Below are 26,808 nucleotides of genomic sequence, written 5' to 3' on the forward strand. Positions count from 1 at the left end.
AAGAAAAGGATAATGAGGAAGAGGAAGAGGAAGATGATGATAACAGAGGCAAAGGAGGAAGTGCAGAAGTTGATAATGCTTGGATAGAAGTTGAAGTTGAAACATCTTCTGCAGCCGGTGATGAGGAAGGAGACAGAGAAGAAGGCTGAGCTGAAGTTGTTGTTGCTGAGGAAGCTGATGCAAAAGGAGAGGATGAGGAGCAAGTAGAATTGATCTCATTTTTCAATGAAGAAGTGTTCGCATGAGAATGATATGATACATTGGAAAGATCATCTTTCAGAGTTAATATTGCTCACGTTAGGCGGAGGAAATGAGCGATCAACTGAAGCAGATAATGATGAGGAGAAGATAAGTGGTGTTCCAAGTGAAGAAGAAGAAGAGGAAGAAGATGAATTGCGTTCAAGGGATGCGGGGAAAGGGGATGAAGATGGTGGAGAAGAGACATCGGGTACGGAAATGATGGGGAAAGAGGAGATGTTGGTGAAGGAGTTGGGTGAGGAAGAAGAAGAGGAGCAATGCAATGAAGAAGATAACAATGGCTGAGAAGGATTTGAAGCCGAAGAGTTATTATCATTTGATGATGACGGAAACTTTGACATCATTGATTGATCAGTATTATTCTTCAATTGTGGCAATGTTGAATGAATGAATGAAGAACTCGAAGTGATTGAAGAAAATGAGATTGTTGATGTATTTCCCAGTGGAGATGCAACTGATGAGACTGGAACAGAAAAAGAAGGAATCGAAATATTTTTGAAGTAATATTTTCAGGCAATTTGTTGCGTTTTTTTCTCTGTTAGAGAAGGCTCATGAAAAAGTGTTGAAGTGGATGGTAAAGGAAGAGAAGCACTTGATGAAGAATGAGCTAAAGATGAAGAAATTTTTTCTGAAGAAAAAGGAACGAATGAGGATAAAGGAAATGTGTTGAAAGGAGAGTCAGGTGAGATGGAAGGCGGAGATGAGAAAGGAGAAGGAAATGAAGTCAACGATGAAGAAGAAGACTGAACATGAAGAGGGTAAAATGAAAATGTTTCTTTTCTTTTATCTTCTTCGTCATATCTCCTGCTCGATGATGTGTCGCTTTCTTCATCAAAACTGAGCAAGAATTCCTTACTGAAATCTTCATTTATTTCACTTCTTCAAAATGTATTTTCTTTCGGAAGCAGTTTCCTTTTTCTTTGTTGAATCCAATTAGCATCATCATATAAGGATATTTCTATATTGTATCCGTGTTCATTTCGTAATTCCTTTTGTGTATAATTTTCTGTTAATGCAATAATCATCTTATTCTTGATGGGAGCAGAAGCATCATTGAACGCAAACTTCAATTCTTTCACAAGACACGTGAGAGGTGCTTCAAAGAAGTTTTCGAAAGAAAGATAAATTTATAAATAAGGAAAAAAATGTTCTCGCAAAGGAAAATGATGAAAAAAAATTTAGAATCATTACAATAAAAAAACAAACAAAGAGGTGATTTCATGCAATCAAAACAAAGCAATTTGCCTAAATCGTTTTCATTCACGAACTTCGTAAACACAAGCAAGGCTCTATCATATGGCATATTACGAAGCAATTCTTCGATGCTGTCAACGTCTGCTTTAATTGACTTCCTACTCATTCCATGATGTTTTCTTCCAATATTGAACATAGAAAAATATCTTTTCTTCAATTTTATCAGCAAGAAATAAATATTGATTGAAGATAGTTAAAAATAATGAAAATACAAAATTATGAAATTTCAAATAATGAATTCAGAGCTGTTCTTAACCTCTTTCACTAAGATGAATAGAAAATGAAAATAGGAAAAAATATTTTTAAGTGATTTTTGATCAGAAATATACAAATAACTTGTGCATTTTGCGCGATCCAAAAAACTTTATTTTCCTATTCTAATTTGTATTTTTGATCAAGTTGTGCTGAACAAAACAAAAACAATTCATGCCCAAATTGCCATGATCTTTGATAATAACACAATTTTCTTGACATGTTATTTTGTCGTTCATTCTATTATATTCATAAAGATAAAAATAAAATTTCTTCACTCAGACAGAAATTTGAAGTTCAATCATATTCATGCATTCATATTCAAAGAAACTGTGCCATTAGGGAAACTGACATTTCGGAAATGTTCTTGAAGAAGTTTGTTAAGAATTGACTGATAGGATCGTAAACATTTGTACAAGAATTGGGGCTTGAAACTGCTGAACATATCAATGCAAAATTTGAAGACGATATTGTGAATATTTTTTTGTCAGAACTGATAAACAAGAAATGTCATTATTCAAGGAAAAAATACAGGAAAACAGAAGAAGTTCAAATCAGAATAAACGATACAAATATTTCTCTCATCAGTGATCCTCATTCGGATGCGTTGAACAGAATATTTTCAATGATATCTGGAGAAACTACACTTGAGACATTGGAAATGGAAGGATTCCGCCTTGCAGAAAAGGAAAATGCATCATCAGCCACAACACTTCCTGGAAAGACTAACCTGTTTGCTCCGCTGTAGTATTCAACCAACAACATACTGCAAAACGACAAGATGGGGGCTGATGCAGACAACTCTGAACATTCCGAGCAAATTGGCAATGCCGAACATGAAAAAATGCCTCCACATATCTGGAATTAGTTATCAAGAAGCCGTGCTTTTCTAAAGAAAACGATATAAGTTGTGGATTCCTTGCGGAGCGTCACATAATTTGTGGAAGAGCTTAACCAGCCTTATTATTTTTTCGAGTATCTGTCTAAGTTCAATCCTGTTAAAGTGTGTGACGAGCAGAGTTGGCGGTGCATTCATACATTCATCATTGCAACCTGTCTAATTTACACATTTAACAGCTGAACGAGCTGCAGGTTATGATGTCAAGAGAAGGATGCGATTACGCTGTTCATTCACACCATTTATCTGGATTCAATGGGAGTGCAGGATGGAATGATACAACAGGAGCAATGTCTGCACTTTACAGACAACCAAGTCGAATATTTTCAATTCAGCTGGAAGGCTCAAAACTCCTGCAATACTTTTCTTTAAAAAATCATTTTATATTCAGTGGATGAGACATGCCTCATCAACGCAAACAACAGAAAAGCTTTCTTTGATTGGCTATCCTCCGAACAGCACATCTCTGTCGCTGAGTACACCACCAAATCCATTGGAGCATATTTCCCATCATCAGATTTCGCACAAGAACCAGTTTTCCTTCTCTCAAAACAGACAATCAACGTTTGCCTCGCTCTTTTCTGACCAATACGTCATCGAAACAGGCTATGCACCATCAACTTGAGCATTTTCGTTTACGACTTTTGCTTTTTACACTCTCATTCAGTCTGCAGCTCCAATGTTTTTTCAGTCGACTGGACAGCAGATACCATTTCACCGATCGGCTTCTCTTTCTGTGTTTTTTTCATTAACAACATCACGAAGCACAACAGCCTCGTTTTTTCGCCAGTCCTTTGGGCATTCTCGAAACGGCTCCTTCTCTTTCCGTGCATGTGGCAGGTTCAACCACAGATCGTTTTCATCTGTCAGCTCGCATCAGCCTGTTCGTGCATTGACACACGAGCAGAATACTATTTTCTTTTTAAAGAACAAGCAGCTCAAGTTTGACGTGGTGGAGTTACGAGTAACTCCCGATCCAACATCTCCTCTTCAGTCCGTTCCAGATGACCAGCCATATGTGTGCAGCTTTTGCGAAATGCGGTTTGTGTTAGTTGTGTCGCTTCCAACACACATCCACCAGGCATACTCGAAGATGGACATGACGGAGCTGATAAAGCAGCTTTTCGAAGCGGAGAGAGAGTATCTGCTCAGAGGAATGAAGAAGATAACAATGTTGGAGAAGTTGCTGCACATTGTTTTGCACATCTTCAGTTCGTATGAACTGTCTACGCTGAAGTCAACAGAAAATATCCATTCTCAACAAGTGATCTAACAACAGCAAAGACAACAACAACAATTCAGTTCATTTGGAGCAAGCGCATCTGTGTCACAGCCTTATTCCCTCGATTTGCTGTCTGAGAAGAAGATTCCATTTAGTTTCAGAGGAGATGCGAAGAAGCGTTAAGGAGATGAAATTAGCCTAATCGAATTCAACAGAATGGGCGGTGGTCTTTCACATTCTGGTGGCTCAACGTCTTCAATTGCAACAGTCTCATCAGAGTCAATAACAGTTTCGTCAACCAACACGTACACCTCTGCCTTTGTTGACTCTGTTTCCTCATCTTCAACTTCTGAGCTCTAAAACTATAGATATTCTCCATTATCTACTGAATCTTCTCTGCCTTCCTCAATTATGACATTCATGCAACCTTCTTCTTTATCATATTCAACTTCTTCTATGAGTGAATATGGACCAGTGTCACACAACAGCATTTTCCGCTCAATCGGAGCAATTTCGCGGAATGTGCTTTCACTCGACAAGATTTCAATGGGAATTGCGCGATCAGGTTCTGTTCTGATCCAACCGCCACCCGAGCCGCTGATTGCAAACCTTGTCACTTTATTTTATACATCGTTAGTCAGCTCGTCAGTTGTGCTTTCGTTCACCTCTGTCATTCTTGAGTTCTTTGTTCAGCTGTTGTAGTGGCGGACTGCCTTTGCGAATCGACTTGATGCTGAACTTTGTTATCTGATAATAATAATTGTTGAATCGCTGACTTAGACGACTCAAAGCGTGGATGTTTCAGCGGAAAAAATCGATAAAATGCGTAGACTTTCATCTGAGTTTTCAGACTTTCTCGGCAGAAGAATCGATTTTCAGATAAAGTTTAATGATGTGAACGAAGAGATCACTCAGCTTGTGAAATATCGACCAGAAGGCAACGAGAAGATTTTGTCACTTCTGAATGAGTCGACGGAATCGTACAGCGCTTTGGAGAAGACTCATGCAGAATTTTTGGTAGAGCTGGAAACGAAGAAGAGTCAGCTTGTGGAATATCTCTTGCACAACCAAGAGGACTTTGTGTCCGGTCTATCAGTTTTGGTGGAAGGTGCGTCTTCGGCTCTTGCTCTGCTGAATGATCCAGAGAGAGACACAGATATGCAGACAGAGACTGCCCAGCGTTATTTTGACCATGTGAAGGAGAAGAAAGCAAAGCAGCGGGAGCTCAACAGGGATGAGGTGCTTTTGTGATGAAATTGAAAACTTTTCGACAATTGAACGATTTGGATGGGGAATCACATTATGAACGAAACCTGTTTGTTCTCATTGATGATAAATGAAGGTTTGTAACGAAAAAATGAGATGATCCTGTTGTGAAAAAAAAACTTGTCAGAGGAGAAAGAGCCGAAAAACAATCTCCTCATCATCAAGCAATAATTAAATGCAAACTATTAATGTCCATCACAGTGTGCTCTTTTTGAAAAGTTATTTATTCTCGATGAGCCTGAATTATCAAATTGATTCTCAAGACTCTTTTGTCGTAAATATTTCTCTCTCCACCCCTCCTTCCTATTTTAAAAAAAAATTTTTAAAACAAAAAAAATTTTTGAGTGATATTAAAATATCTGTTTTTAATAATATAATTGAACTTTTTGAAAGAAAATTTCAATACCATCATCATTTTACCAAATCTTTCTTCAGAGATTAAGATATTGGAAATTATTTTTTTAAATTATTTGTTTTATTTTGTCATAAAGTTTTCAATAAGAATAGCTAGCTTTCATTTTTTTAAGATGCAATGGTAAATACCACATTAATCAAGAAATTTCATTTCATTTCCAATAAAAATGCAAGAGGAATCTATTTCAAAATAGGAGTGAAGTGAAGAAAATGTGAACAAAAAATTGTCATATAAAAATATCGTTTTTAATCGAAAAATATTTTTTGCACGATATTATGCCAAATAAGAGACCAATATCAATAAACTGAATATATTTTCATAATTGTTCTTGTTAAAGAAACGATTGTCACAATATGTTTTTGAATTATTCTCAAAAACAAAAACACATCATTTAACATTTTCTAACAAATAACATTTTAATGAATATTATCATTAAAAATCTCTATTAACAAAATCAAAATTTGAAGACATGAAAACAAAGTTTTTTTTTAGAAATTCTTCAACAACCCATTTTTGATTATTCTCAATGTGAGTTGTTCATTAGTTTAAGATTTTGGAATGAAGTTCACAACTGAAGAGTTATTTTGATATTTCGTTTACACAATTATAAAAGTTTTCAAATGCTAATGCGAAAAAATGCTATCCGGATTTTTATTAACAACCTTTTTAAATTTCATTGTTTAACAAAATTTTCTGCAAGATTTTTCGAAAGAACAATTTTGAAAACGTGTGGATTGATTTTTTTATTGTCATGATTAACATTGATTTTTTGTGAATAAAGAAAGATTATCCAAAAGTTTTCATTATTTACTTCATCTTTTTCAAATTTGTTTCAATATTTCATAGTGAACAAACTGTCATTTGTTGTGCTATCCTACACAACTTCAACAGTCCTGACACTTCTCTTTATGCCTTCAACGCTTCTTTTAACTATCAAACACGATTTTTATCAAATTGTCTTGTAAAATATAGTGGATCTGAATTTCACAGAGAGAAATTAAGTAGATTATCCTTTACTGATTTGAATAGAAATCTCTTCGAATGGTGCGAATGGAACGATTCAACGGTTGTAGTGATCATAGTGGTGCACTTTATGTTTCTTGTTCAAATGCCAATCTCACAATCATTTCTTTTTAATTCAATAATTGGTTAACCGAAGATCATGGAGGAGCGTTGTGCTGAAATTGTTTGTTGAATATTGATATGATAAAATCCAATATTTCAAATTATTTGCTGCTCATGGAGGAGCAGTCCATACTACAAATCCATAGCAAAATTCTGCTTATTACCATTCAGAAAACAAAGTCGAAAATTGTTCTATCACAAATTGGTGTGGAACTGGTTTGTATTATTATATTGGTGCTTTTCCATCAAACAGTCAATTTCTGTTAACAAAATGCAAGTGCATTTCAAATTCTGGTGGTAATTCTGCTGGTTCTCTCACATTTCCAAGTCCACAAGGAAACGATCCAAATCAATTTTTTGTTAATGAGTACCAATTCATAAACAACAAATTGACAAGTTCAACATCAACTCTTGGTGGGGCAGGTATTTATTTGTACGTCACTTATTCCTGGATGAGCGGAAATAAATTCATCACATTCTGTTTCTTTGATGGCAACGCTGCAGCCAATGGCAGAGGGAATGATGTGTTCTTCAGTGGCAGCAGCATTACTCAATCTCCATTCGAGAATTGTGGTTCAACAACCCCAACAAAAAGAGTGTGGAATGCAGGAACTGCAGATAGCGATGTGTACAATGGCTGGCTCCCCCTCATCGCCCAGAACAAAATAGTCTCAAATGGTGGAAGTGATGTCGATGCCTGTGGCAGACCCCAACAGACCCCATGTGCCACCATCGAGCATGCCCTCACCAGCTTCATTTCCCTCCTGCATGACGCCTTCCTCACATTTCTCACCTCAACGTTTGTTCCTCTTCAAACACCAACCTTCCGTTCCACAAATGCGAAAATCACAGTAAACGGAAAAATTACTCAATTGCAACCAGTGCAACAAAATGACAACATTTTCAATCATCATGTTAATTTATTTCTTTTCCATCATCGCACATAACCTCTTCACTCAAACGAAAAAAATGTATTATATGTTCAGTATTTAATTATTAAAGATATTTTCATAAATATTTTATGTTATATTTAAATGATTGAACAATTTTACACATGAAATACAACAGACATTTTTTTCATAACTTTAAAAACCAAATTCAATGCATTTGTTATTCATAAATAAAACGACAACCTGCAGACGCTAGCATTTTTATGTTGTTTTGGTTTTTTATCAATTCGTTTCCAGCTGTTATATTAATTCGTTTGATAAAGATAAAAAAACCTTTTTCTCAAATAAATTTTCTCTCAAATAATTAATTTATTACCAAACAGAATTTTTGAGAATAAAATTAACATCAACATATGCTAATAATATTTTCCATGAGCAATTAATTAACATTATAAATTGAATATTAATATAGAATAAAATTTAATATTTTCTTAATTTCAAATATGTCGAAAGATCATGGCGTTGTGGGCATTTCATTTTTTTGCTCGAAACAACATAAAATGATATTTAACAACTATCTGGTGTTGAAAAGTCCTCCTCCACTTTTGCCCAAAACGCACAAATAATTTGGTTAACTTATGATCAAGAATTTAGAATGTTTATAAATATATTAATAAGATCATGGGCGTTTTGGACATTTCATTTTTTTGCTTAAAACAGCATAAAATGATATTTTCAGCTTGTTAAGTACAGAAAAAGTGACTTTCAATGTTGACCAAAATGCACAAATAATTTGGTTTTATTATGATCATTAATTTTGGGAATGTGATATTTGTTTGAATATTATTCATTTAATTTGTGAATATTATTGCTTTAATAATGCTTACAAGTCATCAGAAAATAGTTTTGTAATTTTTATCGTTCAATATGAGGTTAAAAAAAATTCTGAAACATATATTTCTTATTTGAGCAAAAATATTGATATTTGGTTTTGTTTATCGAAATTTTTATATTGAAAGTACAATTAAAACAATAATTGTTGAGCTGTTAAACTTTTATTAATTGATAATAATTCCATAATAAATTGCAAAAAATCACAAATATGTCCTTTTCTAAACAAGAGTCAACTCTAAATTCACGATGCAACGTTCTGTGGAAAGAAATACAACGCATCGGTGGAAATGACGTTGATTCATTGCTCGTCTATTTGTTTTACAACTACAGAAAATCATCTGCAGTTATAAATGATTTACTGAAATCCTTGAATGGTTTCAACTTCAAAATTTTTTGATTGATAATAACTTATATTTTTCTCTTGAAATATTAATTTTTAATTAATATTTGTTATTTTGTTATTAAAAAAACTCAGAATACTACGAAATACTTCTTAAAGATCTCTCAGTTGTGTACAAGCACGCACAGTTGCACACGCAAACGATGATCCTTCAAGCACTTACGCGCAACGCATCATTATCTGAACTTCTGGACTATGGATTTGACATCACTGAAGGAAAGTTTAATTATGCAAAACAAACTCTCACAAAAAACCAAGGATTTTTAATACCGGCACAATTGCCTCACACACCATCGTGTAAAAGTGGTTTGTATTGTATTTTTCTATAATTTCATTTTTTACTGTCTTTTTGTTTATTCATTTATTTAACTTTTTTGAGGTCTTAATGAACAAGATTGGGAAAAGGGCAACAATTGGATGTTGGCCCATTCCACAGAGGCATCAACTTCACTGCAATCAGCCAAGAAAAAACCAAAAAAAAGTTCCTGATTACGCACAGTTCATTGAGGAATCTGCATGGGATAATATTATCATTACAGAAAAAATAATTCTCACAATATACAATCTTTTCCATCAGAAAAATTATGCCAACAAAATAAAAAATCAAATATTATATCAGAAAAAAAATCTTCTCCATCTCATGCAGTTAACGATCCTATTAACACTCCACTTCGAGCTGAAAGATGGACTACAAAAATCAAACAAAATAATACACTTCATTACCATCGAACTTCTTCATCACCAATACAATTTCATAAACTAGTTAAACAAAAATCTCCCATTTCATCATCATCTTCTTCCTCTCCTTCTTCTTCTTCTTCTTCTTCTTCCTCCTCCTCCTCCTCTTCATTTTCATCATCATCCTCATCATCATCTCTTCTTTCTCTCTCTCTCTCTCTCTTCTCCTTCTCCTCTCCCTCTCCCTCTCTCTCTTCTCTCTCTCTCTCCCTCTTCTTTTCCTTCTCCTTCTCCTTCTTCCTCTTCTTCTCTCTTCTCTCTTCTTCTCCTCTCTCTCTCTTCATCTTCATCTCATCATTATCATTCATCTTCATCTTCTTCTTCTTCCTCATCCTCTTCTTCCTTTTCGATCAAAGTGAAAAGAAAAGATACAATCAATACTTCTCCAGTTGACAAAGCAGCTTCATCTTTTTGCAACGAAAATATGTGGGTTAGCGGCCAACTTATGGGGTATGTCACCTCACCCACTCTTATTCCTCCTCATGCGTTCCAAAATCTAGTCTCATCTTTCACAAAAGAGAGCAACATTTCAACACAACAACAAAAGTCACAGTTTATTACAAGAGATAATTCAACAAATTTTGATCCGTTTATTTCTTCTTCATCCAAATCAACGGCTAATGTTTTAAAATTCACACCAAATACTCCATTAAAAACAGTAAAAGGGTTGGCAAATCTTGGAAACACATGTTACTTGGCATCTCTTCTTCAATGCTGGTCCTCGATCTGCAGTTCAAAACCAACGATCTTCACAAAAACGCATTCAAATAAGACATTATCTTCTCGAATGATGAGTATTTGCAATCAAATCCTCAAAGATGGAACAAAAGTGCATTCATGGATCCCATCAGTTGTTAGCAAATGGGAAGACTTTTGCGGATATGGAAGCAAACAGCAGCAGAATGTTTCAGAAGCTTTCGAAAATCTTCATAAATTGTTTGAAAAAGACGGATTATTAAAACAAGATAGTTTCAATCCAGTTATAATTTCACATATGAAATGCGTGAAATGTCAAAAACTCACATCACATATCGACAACATCAACAATAGCATAATCATCAATTCTTCATCTACTCACAATGGTTTATCTTCTTTGTTTTCAACTGAAATACTGGATGGAAAAAATAGTGTATATTGTTAAGAGTGCAAAGAAAAATGCTGTACTGCTTGTTGGGAGGAAATGATTTCATTTCCAGAAGTACTAGCCCTCTCCCATGAATGTGCTGATTCTGCTAGTTCTCCACCTTCTCGAACACTTCTTATCGAGACTGATATGTCGAATAAACGTTCATTTTGCAAAGGATTTGCAAATGAAAATAAAACTTCATTTCACAACAAAAATAAAGAAACAACATTCTATCACTTAATTGGACAAATCCTTCATAAACAGTTTGATAATAGCAACGGTCATTACATAGCCGTTGTGGAAAGAAATAAAGGAATGAAAAAGATGTGGATCACCTGCAACGATGATGATATTGAGGCATTTGACAGTGATAAATGGTCAAATTCATGGAAAGATCTCTTTTCTCAGGGCTATATTCCTTCTTTATCATTCTACGTGAAAGAGAAATCACAATCAACTCAACCAAGTGTCCAATTTTGTGGTTCCTCTTCTTCATCTTCCTTTCACAATCCAAAAATATCAACAATTCGTCCACAGAAACAACTCCCCCGTCATCGTTCATCACACCACCGCATCGTTCAACTTCCATTCCTCAATTAACTTCATCAATCAGAACTGGTTATGGATTAGAAGCACTTAAAGAAAAAAGAAAGAAAACGGGCATCTTTTCTCCCAATGAAAAGAGATTAATCTTCAAGCCAAAGACGAAATTATGGAAAGAGTTTTCAGAAGAAACAAACATCAAAGTTTCTCTGTCACATTTCTTCAAACTCACCACCAATTTCTCCAAAGCGAAAAGACGAACGGATCTCTGCGGCATGTGTGAGAAGTTGAACTATCTGGAAAACAAATTGAAGTCATCGCAAAACAAAAATGGACTTTCTAAGCTGAGTTTCATACACTTAAACTACTTCGACAACATCGTCTTGTTGCTGAAATGCAACGAAAACATTATCAATCAACTGTTGATAATCTGAAAGAGGGAGAAACAGTCTTCGTCTTTGACTTCAAAGAAAAATGGAAACTCCCCTATCAGAAAAAATCAACTTCAACAAGAATTCTTTAATTACCAACAAGTATCTCAATTCACAATCATCTCTCTTCAAAAATTAATAATCAACAAATAAAAAGAACTTTCAACTTCTTCTCCGACTGCCTCTCAAATGATCACAGATTTGTTATTGAGTGTCTGGAATCTGTGATCAAAAGACACTTCTTCTCAGACACTCACACTTTTAAGTTCTTCTGCGATTCGGGTCCACACAACCGAAATCGCTTCCTCCTTCACTTCATTCTCTCCAAACAATCCAAACTTCTCAAAAAGAAAAATACACAACTCAACTTCTTCGCTGAGCACCACGGAAAGAATATTTGTGATAGTGAATTTGGTGCATTAGTTAATTCTATCGACAACAATCTTTCGACAGAACACATCACCACACTTCATGACTTGATCGACTTCTTCGAAAACAATATGAACACTTCGACATCTGTTTCATCATCATCACAATTTAATGTTTTTGAATCATCCTCATCAAGCAACTCCCCATCGTCATCATCTATCAAGGAGTGTGTGCATGAGAGGTACTTTGAAGAGTATGTACCATCTCAGCAAATTTCATGGCCTTCACTGTCAGTCCCTCACATGAAGGACTACTTATTCTTTGAGCGCAAGGGCTCATTTGTCTGCGCATCTGCTGTTGGATATCTTCTTCAACGCTCTCTTGTTGCAATCGAATCTTCAACAATGAAAGAAAAAGTTCAACGTTCAAGAAAGTCATTTCACTCTGATATCACATCATCTAACTCTTCTCTTCTTTCTCAATCTTCTCAAGATCTTCTTTCAAGGAGATTTGATCTTCTTCTTGACTCTTCATCTTTGATGAATCTCAAAATTGTATTAATGGAGGTCCTATTAAGAAACTAGTTGTTGTGCATGCTTAGCTGGCACTCTATCGGAAGGGTGCTGGACATGACTGTTCGTATTAGATATTGCAGCCTTCGGGCTGCTTTATCCGGACCTGGATACGACGAACAGCCTCCCAGGTGCACAATAGTTAGAATCCGATTGTTTTCTTGTGCTTTTTGTTCCGATGATGTCCCTATTTTCACTTTATTGTAGTCCCGAATGCAATTTATAAATGAATAAATAGAGATTCATTTTTTGATGGGTGTTGTGAAGAGTTTCAATGATTTTTGGATTGGATTTTAGGAAAGGAGAATAGCTGAGAGTGTGAAGTGATGTTTAATTACTGTGTCTGCCTTTTTTCTCTGTTGAATTTGATCTTTTGAGTTTGGACAAGAGAAATATCAGAAAGTGTAGAGTGAGAAAAAACAAAAGATAAACATTCAAGTTTGTTTTTGGACTTAAAGTATTTGTAATCTTTTTCGTTTGGAATTGACTATGACACCATGTATTTGTTGTAATAGTTATGCTTTTTATTGAATCTTTTATTGTTCATGCAAATTGGTATGGAATTGACAATTGGGGAATGTTTTAATGATGATGTGGGAAAAATAATTTTTTTTAGAAAGTGATGCAACAAGAAAAGAAACTTATTTGTTGTTTTCTATTTTCAAGATGATTAATACAATGAAGTGTTAATGTTATTTATGTGTTATTTTGTTTTATGATTGTTATCAAATTAGCAATGTATTTATTTTTCTGTTTTTCTCATCACTGAATATTCATCAACCTTTTGCTGAAACTCAACAATGAAGATATTGATATCAAAACAGTTATATATTGAATAAAAGAATAATAATAAGCATTTTCATTCCAAAAACAAAACATTTTTTGAGAGACAAAAATTCAATGATATTTTTCTGATATGAAGTGTTTATTCAATGAAATATGAAAAAATTAATTTTCACCTCATTTGAACTAACAAAATTTAATAACTATTTTCTGATGACTTGTAAGCATTATTAAAGCAATAATATTCACAAATTAAATGAATAATATTCAAACAAATATCACATTCCCAAAATTAATGATCATAATAAAACCAAATTATTTGTGCATTTTGGTCAACATTGAAAGTCACTTTTTCTGTACTTAACAAGCTGAAAATATCATTTTATGTTGTTTTAAGCAAAAATAAAATGTCCAAAACGCCCATGATCTTATTAATATATTTATAAACATTCTAAATTCTTGATCATAAGTTAACCAAATTATTTGTGCGTTTTGGGCAAAAGTGGAGGAGGACTTTTCAACACCAGATAGTTGTTAAATATCATTTTATGTTGTTTCGAGCAAAAAAATGAAATGCCCACAACGCCATGATCTTTTCAATTTATAAAATATTTTTAAGTGAAATGAAGAAAAATATCAATTTGAAGATATTGCATGCAATTGATGAATATTTGATTTGACCGTTTAAAAATATATTGTTAGCTTGCAAAATATATAAGACGTGTGCTTTTTTTCGTGTGTTCACTCCAATTATTTCTTCATTTGAACAATTCATTTTCTGATTATCTCAATTTCTTATTTTATTTGTTTTTTATGAAAACAGTTCATCATTTATCTTTTTTTTTTTTTGAAAAAAGGTGCGCATTATTTCAATGAGTTTAATGGAACACCTTTCTGAAAAAACTGCTTTTTCTTTTTGTGTTGTTTGTTGTTCAAAGGGCTTTTCACTCTCTTTGATTATCATCATCAACAACAACAACCAACCCCAAATTATCAACAAGGGAATCGCTTCAAAAACTTCTGTAAATGCTTCTCCATCCAATCATCATTCATCAGGCTCGAAGGAGTTGGCTGATTCAAAAATTCACTGAACCGAAAACAATGCTAAGTTTCACGGTTTATGTGAAACACAAAGACATCCACAAGATCATAAAGAAGTTTCTCGAGATCACATACGAAAATGAGAAGATCAAACAAGCGTGATCATGCAAATTCAAGTGAAGATCGCCAGAACACCAAAATCTACTGGATCTGATAGAATTCAAAGAGCAGTGAAATAATATTGTTCTTCATCTGTTTCATTGTCTTTTTCCTCCACCTCCTCTTATTCTTTTTCGTTATCGTTTTTGTCATCTTTGATATTTTTCTCTTCATCAAAGTGGGATTAGATGTGAAAGCCGCCTCCACTGTTGGAAAAAGACATGTATTACAAGCACAACTCCATCGCAACTTTCTTTTTCAATTTTTTTTCCAACATTTTTAAGGGAGCATACTCAAAAACCGCAGAGGCTATAGGCATATCTGCGTACGACAGGAGGCTCAATCCAAAGAGAAAAGCGTCAAAGGAATTTTACTGGAAGGGCAGCTGCTGGAGACTGTGTGCTTCTTGCAGAGCGAAATAAAGCGCGTTGATTTTTCTCAGTTGGTAAAGGGAAAGCAGAATTCGAAAGACAAACTTCATATTTTGCACTCAAATCAAGTTTGTGTTCATACGCGATTTCTGATCGGGTCTACAATTTCTACGATCACGAAAGAGTGTTTATGAGCCCATATGACGAAATGACTGCGATACAACGTTCTGTTTCAAATGAGCCTTGCCTGACTGACACGGAACCCTCTGTCATTTCTTCAGAGCCCCAAAAAGAATTAGTATAAGTTGTAGATTCGAAAAGAGAAGCGTTGAGACAACAATCCACAAGCTCATTGCAGAATCTTCCAATCTGCAAGACGTTGAGTTGACTGTGCCGTTTGCATGGCATGAAAGCCCTGAGCCGCTCGATGAGTTACTCGCTCAAACATCGAAAGAGAATGCAACAGCATAAAATGCGTTGCCTTTTGCATCATTATTATCAACAGCATCTACTGTTTCCTTGGAGACCGGTTCTGCATCCTCCTCCTGCCTCTATTCCTCCTCACTGTAGCAGCAGCTTGTCTCCTCTCTCTGTCTTCTTTATGATGATGATCACGCTTCTCAACTTCTCTTCAAAGCAACACTAGCTGGAAGCCTGGGGTGCACTCAAAAATTGTCTGCTACACGCGCTGAAAAAACGAGCAATGTTCGACTGCTTTTGTCTTAAGCGAATATCCTTTATCTTCTTTTTGTTCATTCGTCTGGGCAGTTTTCAAAAGGAAAAGATATGGCCGGACCTTCTGAGATATGCGTGAAGCTCTGAGTTCTCACTGAGATGTGCGGTAACAGCTTGAGCACCTCCAGTTCCTTAACAAAGTTCACGAATTTGAAGGCTGGCTGAACGTTGTGACTGTTTGGTGAAATTCGTCATCTTCTTCTTCTCTCTTCTGCATCTTTCCTGAAACATCTTGCAGAATCAACGGCGGTTGTGTGAGGATCGTTCATTTCCCTTGAGTAATCTTCTGCGTTTCTTTTCTCATGCTGTTCAAGTTATTCTGACTACTGCTGCTGGATCTTATTTAAATAGGCGAAATGAGAATAATTCGGTTAACGACAGCTGCTGTGGTTCTGTGCGAAACGGCAATGTGAGAGATATCACAAACGTGTGAAATGATTTGGTCGTTGTAAGGCGATTCAGAAGGACGGAAAAGAGTGGAAGAAAACAATCTGTTAATCACAAAGGATTCACAATTGGAGATGGAGTACGATTGTTGATGTGGGTTGGAGGTTAAGGAGAAGAATGAAATGGAAAAAGATGCGGAAAATGTGAAGAGTGAGAAAGAGACTTTTGAAGGAGGAATGGATGAAGTCAATAGCAGAATGAATACAGAAAAAGAGGAGGCTGAAGTTAACGTTGTTGATGGTTTTGATTTTGACATAGGAATGGAGAATAACGAGCTTGAGAATGAGAGAGAAGGAGAGATGAATGTTGAAAGCGGAAAAGTTGAAAAGAAAGGAAAAGAAGTGAAAGAAAGATACAAAAATTTTTTTCGTCAAAAGGATAGATGAAATGAATAAAAGAAGAAGAGAAAGAAGAAGAAGAAGAAAGCACAAACCCACTGTAATAAGCCACAAAGATCTGATGCAGATTCTCAGTGCGTTGATTAAAAATCACCTGGATGTGACAACTCAGTCGCTGAACAATAAGAAAAAGCCATATTTTTCAGCTTTTTGTGCAATTTCAGCAAGAATTAATAAACCAAGCACATCTCAAGTGAAAGAAGGTTGTTTTTATGGTTTGGTGAAGCTGTTGGATGAAAATTTATCCAAAATTGTGAACGCAGTCACGGAAGAAAAGAAAGAGCAGGAAGAGGAAGTTGGAAATGGTAATAAAAATTAGATGAAAGACGTCAAAGGTGTGGAAGAGAATGGAAGTTGTCTGATGTGCAGCGCAAGAATCGCTGGTTTTATAATTGTTTATGTTTTAGATGGGAAAGAATTTGGTTCGACCTTCTCTTTTCTTTGCGACAATATTAGAGTTCCTCATCATAATCTTCTTCTTCTTCTTCCTCTTCTTCTTCTCTTCCTCCTTTTTCTTCCTCCTCTTCCTCTTCCTCTTCCTCTTCCTCTTCCTCTTCCTCTTCCTCTTCCTCTTCCTCTTCCTCCTTTCCTCTTCCTCTTCCTCTTCCTCTTCTCTTTCATCTTCTCTCCTCTTCCTCTTCCTCTTCTCTTCTTCTCCTTCTTTTTCTTCTCATCTTCATTCTTCGTCCCTTCTTCTTATTTTCCCCCAACCCCACTGACAATACACCATCAACTCCACCTCCCAGTGTCTGGCGCTCTTTGAACATTTCAACGGTTGCCACTTCTTTTCTGGACACGCACCATCGCACAGCGTTGGCTGAATTGTGTTATCACTTTGGCTTCTGCTGCTCTGCTCCGTAGGATGCAGACGATGCAAAGGATACGTTAAGAGTGATGAAGATCTCATCTAAACATCTGCCACCTGAGAAGAAATTGTAAACTTCTTCTGATTCTGCGTCTTCTTTGGAATTTGCTCCAAGGATTTCGGCAACCCTCGGTTCCTTCTTTCTCTCATTCCTCGTCCTCTTCCCGCTTTGAAATCGTTGTTTTCTGCTTTATTGTGTTCCATTCATCATCAGCTTCTTCTCCACCATCGCCTCCTCCTTTTTCTTTATTCTTATCATCATCATCACCACCATCAATGCATTCTGTGGCTTTGCTGAATGTGCATTTGAACTGTTTTCCTCTTCCACAGAAGCGCATTCCGCTCTGTTTCAGCACTTCGTACGGCTTCCGCGCTCCGGCTGTGCTGAACAGGGTGAATGAGGCGAATGGGCATCGAATGAGAAATGGCGGTGGAAGAGGGAAGGAGACTTCAAGGCACATTGCGTTCATCTAGCTCGCTTTATGATACCGCCAAGAAGCGAAGAGAGAGAAGTTCAAGTTCAAATGGAAGAGGCAAAGAAAGCTGAATTCATAAGAAAAATGAGCGCAGAGCAGAGGAAAGGGAGACAGCAGGAAGAGCCAAAGACGAAGATGAAGACAAAGAGAAAGACGAGTTTCACTCGCCACAAATTGGCACTTTCGACACAAGACTTACACAGACATCAACAGGAAAGGAGGAGGGACATGGGAATGAGAAGAAGGAGGTGATATTGAAAATGAACAGCAGCAAACATTTTATTCGTTCGACAATACACTGTCGTCTGCTAAGTTGCACATTGAAAACATCACAGCTTCATCGACATTAGCTACTCCTTCTTTAATTGTTCCCACACACACAATTGTCTGCCACTTCTGTTCTTGTTGGAACTCCGGCGAAGCCACAAACTCTTCATTTTCTGCAACAGACTCTTATTAGCTCTTGCTGAAGTCGCTCTAAGCACAGAACATTTCTTAAACTTCTTTTTCTCTTTTTGCTCAAATATTTACATTCTTGCGGCTTTTTTAAGTGCTGTTCTTGGGAAGAAGATATTTTTGCAATCTGAAAATGCTTTGGAAGCAGGAACATCCGGACCATAGGCGATGTATTTGAGTGACAGTGAATTGTGCTGAACAACTGTGCATATGTTACAAGCGGATTCATGAAAGCGATGTTGAGTCCACCGGCATCGGAGCAGACGAAGTTGCTGTGGGAGAAGTGGTAATTCCAAACGGCAAGGCTGTTGTTTGTTAACTCACAGTTGTCGGCATGCGCGCAACTGCTGATCTTGGAGAGCAAGATGTTAATGAAGAAGGAATTCATCATTCTAAGGGAGCTTCATGACAAATTTGACGTTGAATAAGAAGAATAGCGCTGTCTGCTTTAATGGAGAGATCTGTTGCGAGAGATTTTCAACGAAGTTGCCAAATCCAATGTCAAGCACGTGCAAGGCTGTGAAGTGCCGAAGAAGATATTGAAGCTAAGAGAGAAAAGATCGTGCTAGAAAGAAGTGGATGTGCTATTCTGAGAGAGAAAAGATACAGGAAGATGTCTGGAGGAATCCGTCGAAAATGTGAAAGACTCAGAAGTTGATTGAAGCAAAGGAGGAGTGGAAAGAGGAGTGGAATGAGATGAGGATGCAGTTGTTGTTTAATGCAATATCAGCGAGCGGGAAAATACAAAGTGAACAAAAACACGATTGTTCGAGTTAGACCAAATTCGAATATTGGATAGGCAATTTTGGAGGAAGATATGGATAAAAATTGCGGAGAAGGAGAAATAGAGGCCTAGCTGTGAGTAGCATTGCTTGGTGGAGGAGTCTGTGTCTTTGCAGAGGAATATCCTGTGGGTGCGGAAGAAAAGAAATGAAGGGCAAAATGTTAAAGTCGTGATCGGGATCGGTGTGAGAGGAATCAGAGCTTCAATTGGATGTGCTCGCAGCAAGAGAAGGTTGGGTGAACTCGATGGAAAAGAGGGACTCATCGATTTTGGCTGGGATATAGGAGCTCCGGAGAAAGAGTTCCATTTCCTCGGAAGGCGTCGCTCAGATGAAGCGGATGTTGAGAACGGAGACAGGGATTGGAGGAGCTTTAGCGGAGACGATGCAGTCTTTAAAGAGGTCGTCTCCTTCGGTCGACATATCGCTCACATAGATGGTGAACACACACGTCTCAACAGCACATTCCATTGCACATTCGCTCTCAGCATTTCACATAAGAGCTGGCCCCTTGCATAAGAGCGTAATGTGGCCTTGTTTGCACATTCTCGTCTTAATACTGTTCTTGAGATTCAGATTCATGTTGCCTCAAGCAGTTGAGTCGGTCAGAGCAGACGGGAAAACTGCCATGAGTGAAGAATCAATGGACAAAGTGAAAATGAATTGAAAGGATACAAGTACTGCAAAAGTGGATATAGAAGAGATGTGGAGAAATAGTCCAGGCAAGGAGACAGCGAAGATGGAGTTGTTTAAATGAGTATACACCCTGCTTCTTCTTCAATCATCGCAAACGAAAGGAGTGTTTGCAGAGTCTGTATGGAAAATGAACAGCCAGATAAAAGATAAACTCAGCTTTCAAGCAAGTCTATGCGTAAGATGTGGATGATGGAGAATAAAAGAGAATTGCTGTTAAGCAAAACATTTTTAAGTGAAAAAAACAGAAATTTTCGTATTTCTTCTCATTTTCTTAATTTTTCTTAGTTATTTTTTTATCTTTGATCAATTTATTTAGAAAACTTCTCCAAAGAATTAATTGTTTTTTAATAATAATTCATTATAAATTGTTGTTTATCCAATAAATGTCTTGTATAACTATCATATTTTTCTATGTGTAATTTTGAAAATTGTTCAGTTTTCAACAAAAGTTTTATGATCTTCAGAATTAATTTCTAATAATTTCTTTTCATAACTTATAAAACTAATTTATATTAAAAATATTATTGACTTTATATAGTTATCATTGTTAAATCAATTGGAAACAAATTGAAATCAACAAATAAATAAAAACAATAATAATTTGAGCAAAATATTTGTGAGATCATCACTTTCTTCTTCTTATCAACACCACCCTTAATGAAAAATTTTTTGATCAAACGTCTGAATTTTTTATGATATCAAAAAAATCACCCATATCTTTAAAGATATAAAATATGGAAAAACAATTGGAAATAAATAATCAACAAATAAATTGAAAAACATTTGTAATAATTTGACAAAATATTTGTGATCATCACTTTCTTTTTTCTTATCAATTTTCACCAAAAATATTTTTTGATCAAAATTTTTTGATCGGAATTTTTAATGATATCAAAAAAATCACCCATTTTGTTAATTCAGGGTTAGGGCCTGAGGATTTAAGAATATTTGATCCAACGGTTTCCTCTGAAGATTCATTCTTATCTTCTAGTTGATGATTGTTGATGTTGTTTGGATGTGTTATTCATTCATGTGTTATTCATTCAAGTTTTTGGCCAGCAAGTGGCAAATTTTTGAATGATGTTTCCATAAACCTGTTTTAACCATTTCAAAGTTTCAGTCTTTCATGTTGTTTGAAGTCATTTATGAAAAATGAAAAATTAAAAATGAAAAATGGATTCAGAATCATTCGCTTTTTTAGCAAAATTTTCATTTCTTTTTTTTTCAAAAAAAAATTCTGTTTCTCTTTTTTTTTTTTTTTTTTGATTTTTAATTTTTGAGTATTTTCTCAATTAAAAAAATTCTGTCTTTTCGATTTATTATTTTTCTTTTTGTTTTTTTTTTTTTCATAATAATAAATCATTGTTTGAATATTTATTCAATGACTCTTGTTTTGAAAAATGATAATTCACAATCGAAAATTAATTCAACTCTGTGAATAATTGTTCATTATTTATTTTTACTTTATTATCAACAATATAAGGTCATTTGTTGTTTTCAAAAAAATATTTCATTCATCGAGAACTAATATGAAAGAAAAATAGATTATTAATGAATAAACTTTTTAACAAAAATATATATATCCACAAAGAAGAAAGAATAAATAAATAATGTCATGTTTTTCATTAATAAACATAGTTCAAAAACATTTAGTGATGAAAGAATTTGAAGACAAATTTTTTGGAAAATACAATATTTTTTTGTAATATTTATGTTGGGTGGAAATGAATTTTTCATAAATGTTCAGGAAAATATATTTAACTTAAAAATAATGCAAAAAGGATATTTTGTTGATATTTTTGTATATTTTCGAAAAATAATTAATCCTTTCCAAAAAAATTGATTGATCACAACTGCCCATAATTATATTTTTCGATTTTTGATCTTTTTTATGATATCAAAAAAACACCCATTTATTTTTCTGTTTTTCTTATCACTGAATATTCATCAACTGTTGTTGAAACTCAACAATGAAGATATTGATATCAAAACAGTTATATATTGAATAGAAGAATAATAATAAGCATTTTCATTCAAAAATAAAACATTTTTAAGAGACAAAAATTTCAATGATATTTTTCTGATATGAGGTGTTAATTCAATGAAATATGAAAAAATTAATTTTCACCTTATTTGAAACAAACAAAATTTAATCACGATTTTCTGATGACTTGAAAGCATTATTAAAGCAATAATATTCACAAATTAAATGAATAATATTCAAACAAATATCACATTCCCAAAATTAATGATCATAATAAAACCAAATTATTTGTGCATTTTGGTCAACATTGAAAGTCACTTTTTCTGTACTTTACAAGCTGAAAATATCATTTTATGCTGTTTTAAGCAAAAAAATAAAATGACCAAAACGCCCATGATCTTATTAATAAATTTTAAAACATTCAAAATTCTTGATCATAAGTTAACCAAATTATTTGTGCGTTTTGGGCAAAAGTGGAGGAGGACTTTTCAACACCAGATAGTTGTTAAATATCATTTTATGTTGTTTCGAGCAAAAAAAATGAAATGCCCACAACGCCATGATCTTTTCAATTTATAAAATATTTTTAAGTGAAATGAAGAAAGACTATCAACTTGAAGATATTGCATGCAATTGATGAATATTTGATTTGACCGTTTAAAAAATATAATGTTAGCTTGCAAAATATATAAGAAGTGTGCTTTTTTCGTGTGTTCACTCCTATTATTTCTTCATTTGAACAATTCATTTTCTGATTATCTCAATTTCTTATTTTATTTGTTTTTTATGAAAACAGTTCATCATTTATCTTTTTTTGAAAAAGGTGCGCATTATTTCAATGAGTTTAATGGAACACCTTTCTGAAAAAACTGCTTTTTCTTTTTGTGTTGTTTGTTGTTCAAAGGGCTTTTCACTCTCTTTGATTATCATCATCAACAACAACAACCAACCCCAAATTATCAACAAGGGAATCGCTTTAAAAACTTCTGTAAATGCTTCTCCATCCAATCATCATTCATCAGGCTCGAAGGAGTTGGCTGATTCAAAAATTCACTGAACCGAAAACAATGCTAAGTTTCACGGTTTATGTGAAACACAAAACATCCACAAGATCATAAAGAAGTTTCTCGAGATCACATATGAAAATGAGAAGATCATACAAGCGTGATCATGCAAATTCAAGTGAAGATCGCCAGAACACCAAAATCTACTGGATCTGATAGAATTCAAAGAGCAGTGAAATAATATTGTTCTTCATCTGTTTCATTGTCTTTTTCCTCCACCTCCTCTTATTCTTTTTCGTTATCGTTTTTGTCATCTTTGGTATTTTTCTCTTCATCAAAGTGGGATTAGATGTGAAAGCCGCCTCCACTGTTGGAAAAAGACATGTATTACAAGCACAACTCCATCGCAACTTTCTTTTTCAATTTTTTTATTCCAACATTTTTAAGGGAGCATACTCAAAAACCGCAGAGGCTATAGGCATATCTGTGTACGACAGGAGGCTCAATCCAAAGAAAAGCGTCAAAGGAATTTTACTGGAAGGGCAGCTGCTGGAGACTGTGTGCTTCTTGCAGAGCGAAATAAAGCGCGTTGATTTTTCTCAGTTGGTAAAGGGGAAAGCAGAATTCGAAAGACAAACTTCAAATTTTGCACTCAAATCAAGTTTGTGTTCATACGCGATTTCTGATCGGGTCTACAATTTCTACGATCACGAAAGAGTGTTCATGAGCCCATATGACGAAATGACTGCGATACAACGTTCTGTTTCAAATGAGCCTTGCCTGACTGACATGGAACCCTCTGTCATTTCTTCAGAGCCCCAAAAAGGATTAGAATAAGTTGTAGATTCGAAAAGAGAAGCGTTGAGACAACTGTACGCAAGCTCATTGCAGAATCTTCCAATCTGCAAGACGTTGAGTTGACTATGCCGTTTGCATGGCATGAAAGCCCTGAGCCGCTCGATGAGTTACTCGCTCAAACATCGAAAGAGAATGCAACAGCATAAAATGCGTTGCCTTTTGCATCATTATTATCAACAGCATCTACTGTTTCCTCGGAGCCCGGTTCTGCATCCTCCTCCTGCCTCTATTCCTCCTCACTGTAGCAGCAGCTTGTCTCCTCTCTCTGTCTTCTTTATGATGTTGATCACGCTTATCTTCAGCTCTTTAAAGCAACACCTGCTGGAAGCCTAGGGGGCACTGAAAAAGTGTCTGCCACACGCTCTGAAAAACGAGCAATGTTCGACTGCTTTTGTCTTAAGCGAATATCCTTTATCCACTTTTTGTTCATTCGTCTAGGAAGTTTTTGAAGAAGAAGAAGATATGGCCGGACCTTCTGAGATATTGGTGAAGCTATGTGTACTCACAGCGATGTGTGTTTAACAACATTGAGCGCATCCAGTTCCCCAACAACGAGCACGAATTTGAAGGCTGGCTGAACGTTGTGACTGTTCGGTGTTATTCGTCATCTTCTTCTTCATCTTCTTCTTCATCTTTTTCCTGAAGCACCTTGAAGAATCAACGGTGGTTGTGCAAGGATCGTACATTTCCCTTGAGAAATCTTCTGCGTTTCTTCCTCATGCTGTTCAAGTTATTCTGACTACTTCTGCTGGTTCTTACTTTTAAATAGGCGAAATGAGAATAATTCGGTTAACGACAGCTGCTGTGGTTCTGTGCGAAACGGCAATGTGAGAGATATCACAAACGTGTGAAATGATCTGGTCGTTGTAAGGCGATTCAGAAGGACGGAAAAGAGTGGAAGAAAACAATCTGTTAATCACAAAGGATTCACAATTGGAGATGGAGTACGATTGTTGATGTGGGTTGGAGGTTAAGGAGAAGAATGAAATGGAAAAAGATGCGGAAAATGTGAAGAGTGAGAAAGAGACTTTTGAAGGAGGAATGGATGAAGTCAATAGCAGAATGAATACAGAAAAAGAGGAGGCTGAAGTTAACGTTGTTGATGGATTTGATTTTGACATAGGAATGGAGAATAACGAGATTGAGAATGAGATAGAAGGAGAGATGAATGTTGAAAGCGGAAAAGTTGAAAAGAAAGGAAAAGAAGTGAAAGAAAGATACGAAAATTTTTTCGTCAAAAGGATAGATGAAATGAATAAAAGAAGAAGAGAAAGAAGAAGAAGAAGAAAGCACAAACCCACTGTAATAAGCCACAAAGATCTGATGCAGATTCTCAGTGCGTTGAGTAAAAATCACCTGGATGTGACAACTCAGTCGCTGAACAATAAGAAAAAGCCATATTTTTCAGCTTTTTGTGCAATTTCAGCAAGAATTAATAAACCAAGCACATCTCAAGTGAAAGAAGGTTGTTCTTCTGGTTTGGTGAAGCTGTTGGATGAAAATTTATCCAAAATTGTGAACGCAGTCACGGAAGAAAAAGAAGAGGAGGAAGAGGAAGTTGGAAATGGTAATAAAAATTAGATGAAAGACTTCAAAGGTGTGGAAGAGAATGGAAGTTGTCTGATGTGCAGCGCAAGAATCGCTGGTTTCATAATTGTTTATGTTTAAGATGGGAAAGAATTTGGTTCGACCTTCTCTTTTTCTTTGCTACAATATTAGAGTTCATCATCATCATCTTCTACTACTTCTTCCTCTTCTTGCTCTTCACAATCTTTCTCTTCTTCTCCTTCTTTTTCCCTTCTCATCTTCATTCTTCGTCCCTCCTCTTCTTTTTTTTTCTTCTCCCCCAACCCCACTGACAATGCACCATCAACTCCACCTCCCTGTGTCTTGCGCTCTTTGAACATTTCAACAGTTGCCACTTCTCCTCTGGACACGCACCATCGCACAACGCTGGCTGAATTGTGTTATAACTTTAGCATCTGCTGCTCTGCTCCGTAGGATGCAGACGATGCAAAGGATACGTTAAGAGAGATGAAGATCTCATCTAAACCTCTGCCACCTGAGAAGAAATTGTAAACTTCTTCTGATTCTGCGTCTTCTTTGGAATTTGCTCCAGGATTTCGGCAACCCTCGGTTTCTTCTTTCTCTCATTCCTCGTCCTCTTCCCGCTTTGAAATCGTTGTTTTCTGCTTTATTGTGTTCCATTCATCATCAGCTTCTTCTCCACCATCGCCTCCTCCTTTTTCTTTATTCTTATTATCATCATCACCACCATCAATGCATTCTGTGGCTTCGCTGAATGTGCATTTGAACTGTTTTCTTATTCCCCAGAGGCGTATTCCGCTCTTCTTCAGCACTTCGTTCAAGTTCCTTGCTCTGTCTGAGCTGAATGGGCTGAGTGAGAAGAATGGACATCGAATGAGAAATGGCAGAGGAAGAGGGAAGGAGCTTCAAGGCACATTGCGTTCATCCACTCGCTTTATCACACCGCTTAGAAGCGAAGAGAGAGGAGTTCAAGTTCAAATGGAAGAGGCAAAGAACGCGGAGCGCAAAAGCAAGTTGAGCGCAGAGCAGAAGAAAGGAAGGCAGAAGGAAGAGCCAAAGGCAAAGGCGAAGACGAAGGAGAAAGACGAGTTTTGCACATCACAAATTGATGCATTCGATACAAGGCTTCCACAGGCAGTAATAGAAAGGAGGAGGAGGGACAGGTGAAGAGAAGAAGGAGGTTATGATGAAGATGAATAGCAGCAGACATTTAACTCGTTTGACAGCGCACTCTCATCTGCCCAGCTGCACACTCAAAACATCACAGCCTCCTCAACATTAGCTACTCCTTCTTTAATTGTTCCCACACACACAATTGTCAGCCACTTCTGTTCTTGTTGGAACTCTGGCGAAGCCACAAACTCCTTCATTTTCTGCAACAGACTCTTATTAGCTCTTACTGAAGTCGCTATAAGCACAGAACATTTCTTAAACTTCTTTTTCTCTTTTTGCTCTAATATTTACATTCTTGCGGCTTTTTTTAAGTGCTGTTCTTGGGAAGAAGATATTTTTACAATCTGAAAATGCTTTGAAGCAAGAACATTCGAATCAG

General features: G+C 35.7%; 7 protein-coding genes across 7 annotated transcripts; 6 read left to right on the forward strand and 1 right to left on the reverse strand.

The window, feature by feature from the left end:
* Positions 1–225: 225 nt before the first annotated feature.
* Positions 226–543, forward strand: MONOS_18440 (uncharacterized protein; the record flags this gene model as incomplete). The annotated part of the gene is made up of 1 exon (XM_067871462.1): positions 226–543. One exon carries the CDS (start codon positions 226–228, stop codon positions 541–543), a length of 318 nt encoding a protein of 105 aa, XP_067718603.1.
* A 1,846-nt stretch (positions 544–2,389) lies between these two features.
* MONOS_16558 (uncharacterized protein) lies at positions 2,390–3,935 on the forward strand (the record flags this gene model as incomplete). Its single annotated transcript, XM_067869464.1, has 5 exons — positions 2,390–2,496; positions 2,546–2,645; positions 2,842–2,977; positions 3,054–3,226; positions 3,330–3,935. 5 exons carry the CDS (start codon positions 2,390–2,392, stop codon positions 3,933–3,935), a joined length of 1,122 nt encoding a protein of 373 aa, XP_067718604.1.
* Positions 3,936–4,100: 165 nt separating this feature from the next.
* On the forward strand, positions 4,101–4,586 carry MONOS_18441 (uncharacterized protein; the record flags this gene model as incomplete). Its single annotated transcript, XM_067871463.1, has 2 exons — positions 4,101–4,189; positions 4,253–4,586. The coding sequence occupies 2 exons, from the start codon at positions 4,101–4,103 to the stop codon at positions 4,584–4,586; spliced, it is 423 nt and encodes a 140-aa protein (XP_067718605.1).
* A 120-nt stretch (positions 4,587–4,706) lies between these two features.
* MONOS_18442 (uncharacterized protein) lies at positions 4,707–5,135 on the forward strand (the record flags this gene model as incomplete). Its single annotated transcript, XM_067871464.1, has 1 exon — positions 4,707–5,135. The coding sequence occupies one exon, from the start codon at positions 4,707–4,709 to the stop codon at positions 5,133–5,135; it is 429 nt and encodes a 142-aa protein (XP_067718606.1).
* A 12,463-nt stretch (positions 5,136–17,598) lies between these two features.
* Positions 17,599–17,922, reverse strand: MONOS_18443 (uncharacterized protein; the record flags this gene model as incomplete). The annotated part of the gene is made up of 1 exon (XM_067871465.1): positions 17,599–17,922. The coding sequence occupies one exon, from the start codon at positions 17,920–17,922 to the stop codon at positions 17,599–17,601; it is 324 nt and encodes a 107-aa protein (XP_067718607.1).
* A 4,991-nt stretch (positions 17,923–22,913) lies between these two features.
* On the forward strand, positions 22,914–23,687 carry MONOS_18444 (uncharacterized protein; the record flags this gene model as incomplete). Its single annotated transcript, XM_067871466.1, has 2 exons — positions 22,914–22,928; positions 23,298–23,687. The coding sequence occupies 2 exons, from the start codon at positions 22,914–22,916 to the stop codon at positions 23,685–23,687; spliced, it is 405 nt and encodes a 134-aa protein (XP_067718608.1).
* A 2,301-nt stretch (positions 23,688–25,988) lies between these two features.
* Positions 25,989–26,423, forward strand: MONOS_16678c2 (uncharacterized protein; the record flags this gene model as incomplete). Its single annotated transcript, XM_067869564.1, has 1 exon — positions 25,989–26,423. The coding sequence occupies one exon, from the start codon at positions 25,989–25,991 to the stop codon at positions 26,421–26,423; it is 435 nt and encodes a 144-aa protein (XP_067718609.1).
* Positions 26,424–26,808: the final 385 nt, after the last annotated feature.

The sequence above is a fragment of the Monocercomonoides exilis genome (assembly GCF_001643675.1).
Source record: "Monocercomonoides exilis strain PA203 chromosome Unknown scaffold81-49126, whole genome shotgun sequence".
NCBI lineage: Eukaryota > Preaxostyla > Oxymonadida > Polymastigidae > Monocercomonoides > Monocercomonoides exilis.